The 14549-nt window shown below is 32.6% G+C and overlaps 1 protein-coding gene across 1 annotated transcript; it reads right to left on the reverse strand.

Moving 5' to 3' along the window:
* Positions 1 to 12937: 12937 nt before the first annotated feature.
* On the reverse strand, positions 12938 to 14274 carry LOC149255098 (putative FBD-associated F-box protein At5g56410). The gene is made up of 2 exons (XM_089457170.1): positions 13378 to 14274; positions 12938 to 13279 (listed from the first exon to the last, which is right to left on the reverse strand). The coding sequence occupies exons 1-2, from the start codon at positions 14158 to 14160 to the stop codon at positions 12989 to 12991; spliced, it is 1074 nt and encodes a 357-aa protein (XP_089313296.1). The 5' UTR covers positions 14161 to 14274; the 3' UTR covers positions 12938 to 12988.
* Between the last annotated feature and the right edge of the window lie 275 nt (positions 14275 to 14549).

Here is a 14549-nt window from a genome sequence, read left to right on the forward strand (position 1 = left end):
TATTTTAGTCATTTCTGAGTGTAGCTTCAACCTTAATGCAAGAATCATTCATTGTCTTTTTTGCTTCAACCTTGATGCAAGAATCATTTACGTCTTTTTTGCCCATGAATATGAATATACATATAAATCACTCACTTACCTCATAATAACCATTAACTCTATCACTTCGTAACTGATGTGTACTCTTCTCATCTTACATCTTCCGGGTAGCTTTACCACAGTATACTCATTTTGATACGGAAAAAAAAAAAAAAAAAAACAAAACAAAACAAAGCAAAAAAAAAAAAAAACAAAAAACAAAAAAAAACCAAAAAAAACAAAAACAAAAACAAAACAAACAAAACAAAACAGAAAAACAAAACAAAACAAAACCCAAAAAAAAAAACAAACAAAAAACAAAAAAACAAAAACAAAAAAATGTAACAATCCGCTCATTTTGATAAATAAAAAAAATAAATATGTAACAATCTTACATCTTCCCGGTAGCTTTACCATAGTAGGCTCATTTTGATACGAAATAAAAAAATAAATACGTAACAAACCAATATAATCATAATGCAAAACGCGTTGCTTCATTATTTCATATTTTATCATATATATGCATATATTATTTTCCTAAAGATAGATTTGTTTTGTACACATACGGATCTAAATATTTTCACGGCTTATTTCTATTATTTATATAAAAACAATGTGGATACTATTTTTTTTAGTGCTTATTTGTATCATTTATATAAAAACAATTATGTACATGCTATTTTTACCTTTTTAACAATTTTTTACAATTATGTTTTAATAGTAGAGTGAAATTATAAATAGCATATTTATATAAATTAAATAGCTCATAAATATTAATAGTTAGCAATTTATGTAGGCATCAAAAGATGTGTTTTATAATACATTGTATAAATTGTAATTTGATCATATAAATTAAAATAATGATTAATATTTATAAACATTATATTTAGAAGATGGGTCTATAGTAATTATAAAAAAAATTAATATATGAGCTAAACATATGTGTATTTACAAGAAAATGTAGCAAGATTTACTGAGCTTGTTTTACCATGGTACCCTGGCTTGATACTATAAATCATATATACCACATGCCCAAAACTAGTAAGGCAAATAGTTAGTTAATTAAATTTTGGGGGTTAGTATGCTATATTTATTACCCTAAAAAGTAAAAGTTTGAATTTAATTAACAAAAAACATAATTTATTCCTAGATCCATTGAATATTATTAAAACTATCTAAATGGATAAAACATTAAATTTATATGAAATAAGAAAAAATTGATAACCTATTAAAATAGTCAGATAATGACCTCATACTAACTATAAGGAATCCAACATCATGGTAATTAAATTAGAAAGAATATAGGATAACTAGGCTGGACCAACGACCTCATACTAACTATAAGGAATCCAACATCATGGTAATTAAATTAGAAAGAATATAGGATAACTAGGCACCTCATACTAACTATAAGGAATCCAACATCATGGTAATTAAATTAGAAAGAATATAGGATAACTAGGCTGGACCAACGACTAAGTTTGACTGGTCACCAAGACCAAGGAATAGGGAGAGGAAAAATTAATTATTTGATGAATTTCTAAGTTTGCTTAGTTATATTTATTACCATATGCTAGAGTATTAATAATCTATTACTAAGCCTTTTTATTAAAATTAAAAAGATAAATAGGTGGTTAGTTAACTTAAGGGATATTATGTTATATTTAATTTAATTCCAAGAACCATAACCTATTAACTCATTAAACATGTTACTTTATGAAATAATAAGAATTTTTTTTAAATAGAAAACATTTTAAATTACTTAAATAATGACCCCATACTAATTAAAAGGAATCCAACAATATTTGGGCAATTATCAATTCTTAACCACTTATATATATAAGTCCAATAAGTAATAAGGTTAAAATTACTCACAAAATAATTAAAATTGTAAGTGAGTTTGTTATAATTATTACCCTAAGGTTGAGCAATAATCTATTAATAGGCTTTTTTGTCAAAACTAGGAAGGCAAATAGTTAGTTAATTAAATTTATTTATTACCCTAAAAAGCAAAAGTTTGAATTTAATTAACAAGAACTGTAACTTATTCCTAGATCCATTTAATATTATTAAAACTATATTTAATATTATTAAAACTATCTAAATGGATAAAACATTAAATTTATATGAAATAAGAAAAAATAGATAACCTATTAAAATAGTTACTAACTATAAGGAATCCAACATAATTTCATTTTAATTGATTTTACCCTAATTAACATGGTAATTAAATTAGAAAGAATATAGTGTTTCCAATAGGTTAGTTAATTCAATATTAATTTCATTTAATTATATCTAAAGGGATGGAAAGAAAAATCATACTTTTGGAATTCTTTCATCAATGTGTAGGAATAAAAAAAATAGATAACCTGTTAAAATCGTTAGATAATGACCTCATACTAACTATAAGGAATCCCATGTAATTTCATTTTAATTGATTTTACCCTAATTAACATGGTAATTAAATTAGAAAGAATACACTATTTCCAATAGGTTAGTTAATTCAATATTAATTTCATTCAATTATATCTAAAGGGATAGAAAGAAAAATCATACTTTTGGAATTCTTTCATCAATGTGTAGGAACAGACAATACTTGTTTCAATTGTTTACTAAGTCAATTAGAAGGATTTCATTACCTAGTCAAACAGAAGGTGTGGAAGATGAGGGGGAGAAACAAAGAAGACCGTATAAAAGAACAACCCAAGGGGCAGGGGCGAGGGCGGGAGAGGGAAGGGGGCAACTAGGAAGAAAGGGCAGGGATCCAACAACTGCTAATTTTCTAACCATCATCCCTAATGGCCTCCCAAAATTTTTGGTGATGAAAGGGAGCAATCTTGGTAATGGCCTCGACCTCCTCAATGCATATGTGATGCTTTGATTCTTCCGCGTTATCTGCCAAGGCGGAAGACCGGGTCCTCCCATGCTTAATCTCAGCTGAGTGTTTGTGAATCCTTTGATTAATAGAACACCCCGTCTCACCAACATTGGGGGTCCCACAGGAGAAAGGAATAACATAGACACCTTTCATGTCTTTGGGGTCAATAGGGTCTTTTACAGATCTAAGGGACCTACGGATGGTGTTAAGGGGTCTAAAGGTAGAGGGAACATTATGCTTTCTAAGGATCCTTGCAATCTTATCCATGGTCCCTTGGATGAAAGGGAGATGAACCCCCGAGACACGATCCTTAGGGTCTCCCTTTACCTTGGGACCTTTGTTGGCTTTAAGGAAAGCTTTCAGACCCTGGTGCCTACTATAACCATTATTAACAAACACATTAAGGAGATAGGCTTTCTCTCTATCGAGGTTCTTTTCATCGGAGATTCTCAAGTCACAAGCATGTTGAGGACACCCAACTTCTGAGCAGGGAAATGATGGGAGCTGGCATGAAGATAATGCTCAGTATGAGTTTTCTTCCTAAACACTTGGTGGGAGAAAGAACTGTCATCATTCTCAAAGATGAGAACATCCAGGAAAGGTAAACACCCATCAACTTCTTGCTCCATAGTGAACTTTATGGATGAGGATTGATTGTTGAGATGCTGGAAAAGGAGTTCGATTCCTCGACCTTTTTTCAATTTCGATGGCCTCCCTAAATTTCCGGTGATGAAAGGGAGCAATCTTGGCAATGACCTGGGCCTCCTCAATGCATATGTGATGCTTTGTTGTGATGATTTTTTTTTCTACATGCTTTGCCAAGGTGGAAGACCGAGTCCTCCCATGCTTAATGTCAATTGAATGTTCGTAAATTATTTAATTTATAGAGCGTCCCGTCTCACCAACATAGGGGGTCCCACAGGAGAAAGGAATAACATAGACACCTTTTATATCCTTTGTGTCAATAGGGGCTTTTACAGATCTAAGGGACCTGCGTATGGTGTTAAGGGATCTAAAAGTAGAGGGAACATTATGCTTTCTAAGGATCCTTGCAATCTTATCCGTGGTCCCTTGGATGAAAGGGAGATGAACCCTTGAGACATGATCCTTAGGGTCTCCCTTAACCTTGGGACCTTTGCTGGCTTTAAGGAAAGCTTTCAGACCCTGGTGCTTACTATAACCATTATTAACAAACACGTTAAGGAGATGGGCTTTCTCTCTATCGAGGTTCTTTTCATCAGAGATTCTCAGCGCTCGAGTCGCAAGCGTGTTGAGGACACCCAACTTCTGAGCAGGGAAATGATGGGAGCTGGCATGAAGATACTGCTCAGTATGAGTTTTCTTCTTAAACACTTGGTGGGAGAAAGAACTGTCATCATTCTCAGAGATGAGAACATCCAGGAAAGGTAAACACCCATCAACTTCTTGCTCCATAGTGAACTTTATGGATGAGGATTGATTGTTGATATGCTGGAAAAATAGTTCCAATTCTTCCTGGCCATGAGACCAGATGACACCAGTGTCGTCAACAAATCTATTCCAGATCTTGGGCAAGAGACGAGCTAAGGAAAAAGCTTTGGACTCAAAGTCTTCCATAAAGAGATTAGCAACAACCGGGATAGGGGAGAGCCCATGGCAACCCCACAGGTCTGTTCACAGAATTCCCCTTCAAAGTTGAAAAAAGTGGATGTGAGACAAATTGCAACTAAATGAGCGGTGTCAGGATTAGTAAGGTGGTTGATGACCTCAATGGCCTCCCTTATAGGAATGCAAGTATAAAGGGAAACCACATCGAAACTCACAAGAATGTCCTCAGGGTCGAATTTGATGACTTTAAGCTCATTGACAAAGGACGAAAAGTCTTTAACAAATGACTCTGTGAGGCCAACAAGGGGTCTAAGCTTCAAGGCTAGGAATTTAGCAAGGAGTTAGGTTGGACCACCTATGGTATTGACAATTAGCCTGAGGTCGCCCCCTCTTTTTGAATCTTTGGAAGACCATAGATCCGAGGAGTGATGGGGCTACTCTCAATAAGCTTATTGCAAAAGGAACCCACAGTGTTGTTAGATTTAATAACTAGAGAAGCAGTTCTCGAGATCAGGGGATTTTTGTTAAGATTTTTATAGTTGCTGCCACTGTTACAAAGATGGTCCAACATCTTCTGTCGGTAATCATCCTTATTAAGGACGACAACAACCCCTCCTTTATCGGCTTTGAGAACCACAATATCCTTGTTATGGTTCAGGGATTTGAGGGCCTTAAACTCAGCCTTGCTAATATTGCTCCTAGGGGGCTTTGCCTTCCTAAGGACAACAATGCAATCTTTCCTAATCGTGTCCTTAATATTATCGGGCAAGCTCCTAATCCCAAACTCCACGTCACACATAATGTCTTGGATTGATAATTGTCGAAATATTGTTGGATTCCCTTTAGTTAGTATGGGGTCATTATTTAACTAATTTAAAATGTTATCTATTTAAAGAAATTTCTTATTATTTCATAAATTAACATGTTTTATGAGTTATTAGGTTATGGTTCTTGGAATTAAATTAAATATAACATGGTATCCCTTAAGTTAACTAACTAACTATTTATCTATTTCATTTTAATAAAAAGGCCTAGTAATAGATTATTAATACTCTATCATATGGTAATAAATATAACTAAACAAACTTAAAAATTAATCAAATAATTATTTTTTCCTCTCCCTATTCCATGGTCTAGTTGTTGCTTAGTAGTCATTGGTCCAGCCTAGTTGTCCTGTCAGATTTAGTTGTTTCCCAGTCAAATATAACCGTTTGAGGACCTGCTGTATCTATTTAACATGCATCCATGATTTGGTTCTTCAACTCGTTGTGACGATGAACCACACTCGTTGGTTCGAAACGCGTTGACAAATGAATTATGATGTGATTTTCACTGAAGTCTCTTCTCATAAACTTGATATGGATCAATTATGATGTGATTTTCGCTAAAGTCTCTTCTCATAAACTTGATATGGATCACAGAAGCCTCAATTCAACCACACAATTAATTATTTTATCATACATGTCACGTTGTTAAAATTGAAAATATCATAAAAACTAACTAAATCATAGCTTTATTTTAAATTATTATTATTATTAATTGTAAAAAGAATTAATATATAATTTAACCATATATACATATAACAAGATTCTTAACCATTAAGACTTATCCCCAATTTACCATGGGCATTCTTCATTTATAAATAGACTTTGTTACAATACCATGGGCCAATATCAAAATTTATCAATATTGCATGCCCAAGAAATCATAACTTCATATGACACTTGTTCATGGGACATATCTTTTATATTAATCAACCTAATTAAAAGGGAGACAATGACATACCTACTTTGGAGATAAAGAAGCACTATCACAAAATAGACACAATTAATTTTTTAATGATAATTATAATTATATAAAATAAACTTATAATTAAGCCATGACTGTGTCTATTGAATTAAATTGATTAATTAAAAAAAGTCATATGGACAAGTGCCATATGAAATGATGATTTTTTTTTGTCCATGTGAACGTCATAAGGTGTTTCCCTCTCGAAAGAACTTCCCTCTCACCTACTTGTCATTACTATGGATCATTGGATCACGTGTTAGAGGATTGGAGAATGTCGAATCGTTCGATCATCATAGCAAAGTTTGTTGGAAAGAAAAATTAATTCCCTCTCACCTACTTGTCATTACTCTTGATCATTGGATCATGTGTTAGAGAATGTCCAATCGTTCGATCATCATAGAAAAGTTTGTTGGAAAGAAAAATTAAACCCTAAAAATTTTCGTTCGATCATCAAAAAAAGGTTCATGAAAGGAAAATATAAACCCTAACAATTTTCTTGTAATTTTTTGCATATATGCGCCAAAGCTTCCATGGTCACTCATCCATTGTGTCCATAGCTCCGTTCCATTGATGTCCCAGCAAGATGCACTTATGCACTTCTGTTACAACTCCAATTTTCTCATTTTCTGCCAATTGGTGGCTTTTGCCTGAAAACTTTCGGGATTGTACTTCTATGGTTGCTTGAAAACTTTCGGGTTAGTACATCTGTGGTTGCTTGAAAACTTTCGGGTTAGTACATCTGTGGTTGCTAGGAGTAATGGTTGGACGTTGTTTCACCTACTATTTCCACCCTAATACTGGTAGTAGGTGACAAGATTGGCAGAGGAACAACAAATACTACTTCTTGCCTACCCGTTGGAGAGAAAAGTTTACTGCATCGGCTTAGGCCATTTCGTTTTTTGGTGCCTTGCTGGAAGGAGTGAATGGGGCTTTGATGTTGCTGGAAGGAGGGAATGGCGCTTTGTTGTATTGGAATGCTTATATAGCTATAGCGATGACATTGGCACCTTTGATTGACCACTCGCTTGGATTTCACAAACCTTTGATTGACCGCTAGCTTGGATTTCGAAAATGGGTTGACAAAGTCTTAGTTGTTCTGGTGACTGCTTACACATGTGTATTGGTTATCACAACTCCAGTGGCCACAGCTTGTCAATTAGCCCATGCTACTAAAACAGGCCTCCTCATCAAAGCTCAGGTATCTGGAAGCCCTCGGGAATGGATATCTTGGTAAGTCATTATTTCAGGGGAATTTGATTAAGAAAACTAACCATGGAATTTTCTTTCTCTGCAATTGTTTTTGTAATAATTTTTTAATAATTGTATATATATATATATATATATATATATATATATTGGTTTGGATGTTCATATAATTAATATAAATTTTGTATAATATAAGTGATTTATTTTTATTTTCTAGATTTGAATGAGATTTTGTTTACTAATTTTTATATTCAATGATCTTCTATATGTTGCTATTCTTTAGAATTTATTTAATAATCATATATATATATATATATTAATTGGTTTGGATGTTCATATAATTGATATAAATTTTGTATAATATAAGTGATTTATTTTTATTTTCTAGCTTTGAATGACATTTTGTTTACCAATTTTTATATTCAATGATCTTCTATATGTCGCTATTCTTTCAAATTTATAACCTTACGGCGTTTCTTTTGCACATCTGGTGCAATTGCTAATTATTTTCTAGTTGCTAAGACCATGCACCTATGCTTCTCATTTACTCTCCTCTCCCTTTTCAAAGAATGATAATGATTTATGTACTCATTTTTTAAATTAAGAAATTGAAGATTCTCCTGAAGTGACAAGATACTGACCGCTAGTGTCATACCATGTCATTTTCCGTGGCAAACAGAATGGGAGACAAATTCTACCTCCCCTGGCACATCAATTTACATTAAAATATAAATATTTATGAGAGACGTTAAGAATACAGTGTTTGCTGGTGATCATCATACTGTGGGAATACGGTGTCTACAGCTCTGCAATAATTTCATGGCTTGAATTGAAGAAGGGACGAGCAGAAATTATATCTGGATCACCCAAAGCCAATGAAACCCATGTTCTTTGCACACACCAATGTGATCTCAACCAGTGATAGAGAGGGGCTGAGATTCCAATGAATTTATTAGCAATGCTTTCCACTTTTCTAAATTTATCTTCTTCTTCCTTTGAAGATATAGTTAGTATTATTTGTACTGGAAAATAGTATAATCAAAATAAGCAGTAAGGCCCAGAAACCTGAAGTAAAAAGCTAAGTTTAGCTTCTGACAGGTAAGATATAGCGCATCGGATCCTATTCCAAAGTGTCCCCGCCACCTTGAAAAGATAAAGAAAAGCCAATACGCCGTAGTGAGAAACCTGAAGTAAAAAGCTAAGTTTAGCTTCTGAAGGTAAGATATAGTGCATTGGATCCTATTCCAAAGTGTCCCCGCCACCTTGAAAAGATAAAGAAAAGCCAATAAGTCGTAGTCTAACTAGATTGTTTTTTAGTGGAAAGTCATGGAAATTTTGGCTATATTTTTTAAAAATTTTAAAAAATCCACAATTTGTATTGTTAAAATTATTTTCATTAAGATTCAAAACTATTTTTACCATCAAAAATAAGATTCAAATACTATTTTTATAAAAAAATTTAAAAAAAATTACCCAAATTCTAACCACTTTTATCCGTCCACACAATTTCTCAACTAGCCTGAATGACTCCTAAAAAAAACCCAACTCTACTCCGACCATTTCATTTGGACAAAGTTTTTCATCTTTGTGGGCTCTGTCCATCGCATGTTCGCTCAAATTCCGTTATTTTTTGTTTTCCTGATGTGGGTATAAGGGTTTTAAGCCAGCTGAGCAGGCATTATAGTTCTTTTCCCCTATTCTGTGCACGTGACGAGATTGATAAAGAAAATACATGGATTTTGGGTGCAGATGACAGTGATATGACTTTTCTTTCATGCATGGATCTTCTTTTCTCAGAGGAAAAGTGGGATGTTTTGTGGTCTGAGTCTGAGACATGAAGAGAAGGGTGTTGTTTTTCCTGCTTTTTCTGGTGGTTGGTTTGGCTCCATGGGGACCTATACTCTTTGCTGCCCCTCCAGGTCTGATAAGACAATGGCCATTTCGTTTTGCATTCTATTGACGACAAAACTAATGCATTTTTTTACATAAACTGATTAAGAGATGCTGGTTTTGGATCCAAAGTTTTACTGTCAATGTACCATTGGGATACTGCATTAAGGCACTGATTTGATTTGAGTTTCCTGAAACTCTAGTTTTTATATTTCCCCATTGGCTAGCCCACTCAAAACAGAGACTAGCGGCCCCGCAGCCCCCTTGTTTTATTTTGAATGCATTGTTTAACCTTACAAATTAAACAAAGACCATCGACCATCTACTTTGTAACCATCTCCAAATTAAATTATGTTTTCATTGTCTGATTGATATCATCAATCTCTACTTACCATTCATTCTTAAAATATAATTCCATATTATAGAAAAGCTTTTATATAATATTTGATGATATGCTCATGAGATAATTTTATATTATGGAAAAACTTTTATATAATATTTAATGGTATACTCATGAATATGCATTGACATTATATTAACGAAGTGCCATAATATTTAACGATCTGATCGTGAATACGTTTTGTGAGCATCTTAGGAAAGTTTCATTGTTTTGCCAGCAAAGAGAACAATTTTGGGCATAATATCTAATAACATGTTTATCAACCTATAGGGGAATCTGGGGTCTTTTTGGTAAAATAAATGTTTATGTTTTGAAAAACAACGAGGATAAGTATTTTTATAAAAAATTGAAATTTTTACAATGAATGATAAATTTTGTTATTAATAAAATCATGGTAATATTTTAATGGTAGTAAATAAATTTCTAACATTTTGTCATTCTAAAATTAGAATATATATATTTTATTTTTATTAATTATTTTTTTAGAAAATGGAAAATATTGATTTTTTTAAATTATTTTCATTTCACTTATAAGGGTAAAGTAGTAGACGGTTACTGTTAAGACATTCCATGGTTAAAAATAACTAATTTAAAATTGGAAAATAAATCCAACCATGCTAAACACTGGTATGGCCAAATCCAATCATTTCAAAACTCAAATAAACTAACAAATAAAAAAAATACTCTAATATCATCATCATCTCAATCTTCATCCATTTTCATTTCATTACCAACCAACCTTAAACCAAACTATTTGTATTTAATCTATCTATTATCCCTGAAATGTTTCAAGGCCACATTCACAATATACTAAATATCATTCAAAACATTAAACAACTATGAAAATTACATTCAAAACATTAAAAATACCATTCAAAACATTAAACAATCACTAAAATAACAATGACAATACAACAAATACTATTTAAAACATACATAATCACTAATTACTATATTTAAAACATACATAGTCACTAATTACTAAATACAGTTCAAAACATTAAATACCCAATACTATTCAAAAAAAAATAAACAACTACAACGATTGTCTCACCCTTCAAAACATTAAACAACTACAACCATTGCCTCACCATTCAAAACATTAATCAACCAAACTATTGCATTACCTTATTTTGCAATTAACGGTTTATAATGATTTATATTATAATAATTTATTTTGTAAAATTTAATCCAATGAGGGCAACTTGTGCATTATGTACCTTTATTTTGCAATTAACGGTTTATAATGATATATATTATAATAATTTATTTTGTAAAATTTTAAATAAAATATTTATTTATAATGTTTTATATTATTGTATTGCAACTTTTAGGGCAATTTGTACATTATATATCCTTAATTTGCAATTAACTGTTATAATGATTTATATTATAATGAATTTACAAATTTTAAAGCAAGTCAAAATTATAATGATTTATAAATATTATATTACAGCTTTTAAAGTAATAAAAAGCTTATAGATTATTTATATTAACATTTTACTTTTTTATTTTTTAAATTTGACATTTTTAAAGTTTGGCATCTGTATGGGGTAGCTCAAGTGGCAATGGCCGTGGAAATGATAGCTCAAGTGGCAATGGCCGTGGAAATGAAGTTTCACCGAACTGGAGATCTTGGGTTTGATTCTTGTGCTACCCTCCCTGGAAATGGGGTGAATAACGGACATGTAAAAACTCGAAAATGAGAAGGTCCCACCTAATCTTACAAAAAAAAAATTTGGCATTAGTGAGACTACATCACGGTCATGTCTTCTTTTATTTATTTGGCATTAGTGAGACTACGTCACGGTCATGTCTTCTTTTATTTATTTTTAATTTTTTAAAGTTTCACATCTCTAAGAATATATATATTTTTTTATTATTTTTTTTTCTTTTTCTTTTCCTTTTATTTTATTTTTTTATAAATTTGGCATGTCTAAAAATAAAAACAACATAAAGCCAAAATGTCTAAAAATAACAACTGAATAAAACGACAAATTAAACTAATAACTTCACATCTAAAAATGCCTTAACAACATCATCACCAACAACGACAAATTAAACTAGTAACTTCACATCTAAAAATACCTTAACAACATCATCATCGCCACTTCATTAAAAAATGCCTCAACAACATCATCATCACCACTTCATTAAAAAAAAATACCTTAACAACATGATATTATTACCAACGTGTATCTTAACCTGATATCACAGTTCATCATGACATGTATCTTAACCTTATAAAAAATCAATACTATAATTTTTTAAATATAAAAAATTTAATCATAATCCTATTCATAAAGAAAAGTTTAATTATAATCAATTTATAATTAATTATCTTTAATTCTCTAATATTTAATTAATTAAATTAAGGTGTCCAGCAACGAGATCAAACTTTGCCAAATGAGATAAAAACACACAAGCTTCTTTCCTGTAAGATCATTACATTATTGACACATATCATCCAACTTGATCATTACATTATTGACACAAATCATCCAACTTCAAAAACTAGATCAGACTTTGCCAAATGAGAAAACCAGGGGAATTTGAATCTTACACTATTTACACAAATCATCTAACTTCAAAGTGAAAATAGAATAAGGAGAATGGCTTAAAAGCTGGGAATCAGTTAAAATAGTAACAGAGCAAGAATATAAAATGCAATAAGAATATAAAATGCAATAAGGGATGCTCGGTGGAACACATTATAACAAAAAAATAAATGCTTCACTCTCATACTAATGAATATCATTAGTATATGGGTGGGACTCTTCACAGCACAATGCACACAATTATATACCGTGAAAAAGCATTAGCAATAGTGATTACATACAATTTTATACCATGAAAAAGCCTTAGCAATAGTGATTACATAACTTTGCTAATAACCTTGCTATTTACAGTTTAGAAGGATAGTGATTACATAACTTTGCTAATAACCTTGCTATTTACAGTTGAGAAGGACAAAATGCAAGAATGTATTTGCCATGAAATTTTAACAGTATCTAAACATGAAAAAACAGCATTAGCAGAACTGGTTACATAATCTCGGTATTTACAGTTGAGAGGGACACAATGCCAGAATGAATTTGCCATGAAATTCTAATACTACCAAACATTGTGACCTCAAGAATCAATTGATTTATTATGTATTACGGCATACGGCATCTCAGGCAGTAGTGCTCGCGTTTTTCTGCTATACATATGCTTGTTTCACAAGGTCTTTTCAAAGCTAGAACCTGCTTTAAGAAGCTCTGCTCATGACCATATTGGGAGCATCTCGGTAGTGTAAGTTTCATTGTTTGCAACGAAGGGGCACTTCTGAACAGGCAACCTAATAGAGCAATTTCCTCATTATCAAAATTTGAAATCTTTACTTGTGCCTTCTTCAGACTTTTGAGCGAAAAGGTCAAATTTGATGCCTCCAGTTTTGCTGCGTGGTTCTGCAATCCAAACTTTGTAGGATAAATCTCCTTATTAAATAAAATTATGGTGTTTAAACACTCTAACATAGATGCTAAAAGCAAAGACAATTACTAACCTTAAACCATTTACTTTCTATTGAGAGTTCTTCAAGAGAGACCAAATTTTCCAGAATTTCCAGAAGTGCCATAGAAGGGGCTTGTCTGCTGAGCCCATGAAGGGAAACTTTCTTCACATATTTTCCAGTAGAAAAGCCCTTAAGTAAATTAAGCTCCGTGGTAGACAAATGGAGAGACCCACAAGACTTGAGCTTCAACAGTGACATGTTGGGACAATCGTGCACAATGAAATTCACCAGTTTTGGGCAATTCACTGTCACCGAGCTTTTACCCTGAACTCCAGTAATATCAAGACACTTGAGATTGCCTGCAAAAATTTTGACATTGTTCAGCCCTTCACAGTATTGAACAGTCAAATTTTCAAGAAGAGGGCATTTTGCTACAAGATGCTCAAGTGTATCGTCATTTGTATAAATGAATGATAGAGAACAGGTTACAAGGCATCTGAAACCCCTGAAGTAAGGGGGTAGGCGTTTAAAGGAAAGCAAATGGAGCTTCAATAATGTAAGGCATTCGCAAGAAAATAGAGAAGTTGGAACATCCAAGAAACTGCGAGTCAAAACATTGCCGAGAGCGATTTGTTTCACCCTTTTTAAAGATGCGGATTGAACCCATCTCTGCAAACATTTACTAATGTTCCCTTTCTCCATATCATTCATGAAAAATGAGAGTTCGAAACTTTCAAGCTGAGCGGAATGAAAGAACAGGACACTATCAATTGCTTGTTTTGTTCTTTCTCCATCACCAGCAACACATTCGTTGGAGAATTTGAGATGGGGCATTAAAGTGCAGAGATATCGCCATCTGCTAGATAGCACAGAACAGCGCGTTGCATCTCTTAAGGGAAGTTTTGACAGAATGTAACAAGAAAGTAATTTATCTGGTAAAGCGCTCAGTCTGTCACTTGCCATGGATGCGGTTGCAAAAAACAAGTGCGCAGTGAAAATGTGGAGGGTTGTAATACTTTCTCGCGCGGGACATGTGCTGCGCGTCAAAGCCAGGCTACGCCACGTCACGGATCGATTCGCTGTGTGCGCCAATGTTATAGGGGAATGTGCGGCCAAATTTAGTTATTTCCCTTACTTGTTAATATGGGTTTATGTAATATAATATAAAACTAAGTTACAACTATAAAATCTTTGCAATATTAAAATAGATACAATTTCACTAT

This window comes from Pinus tabuliformis, chromosome 7 (assembly GCF_031772625.1).
Source record: "Pinus tabuliformis cultivar Carrire ecotype Pingquan chromosome 7, CPIR1, whole genome shotgun sequence".
Lineage (NCBI taxonomy): Eukaryota > Viridiplantae > Streptophyta > Pinopsida > Pinales > Pinaceae > Pinus > Pinus tabuliformis.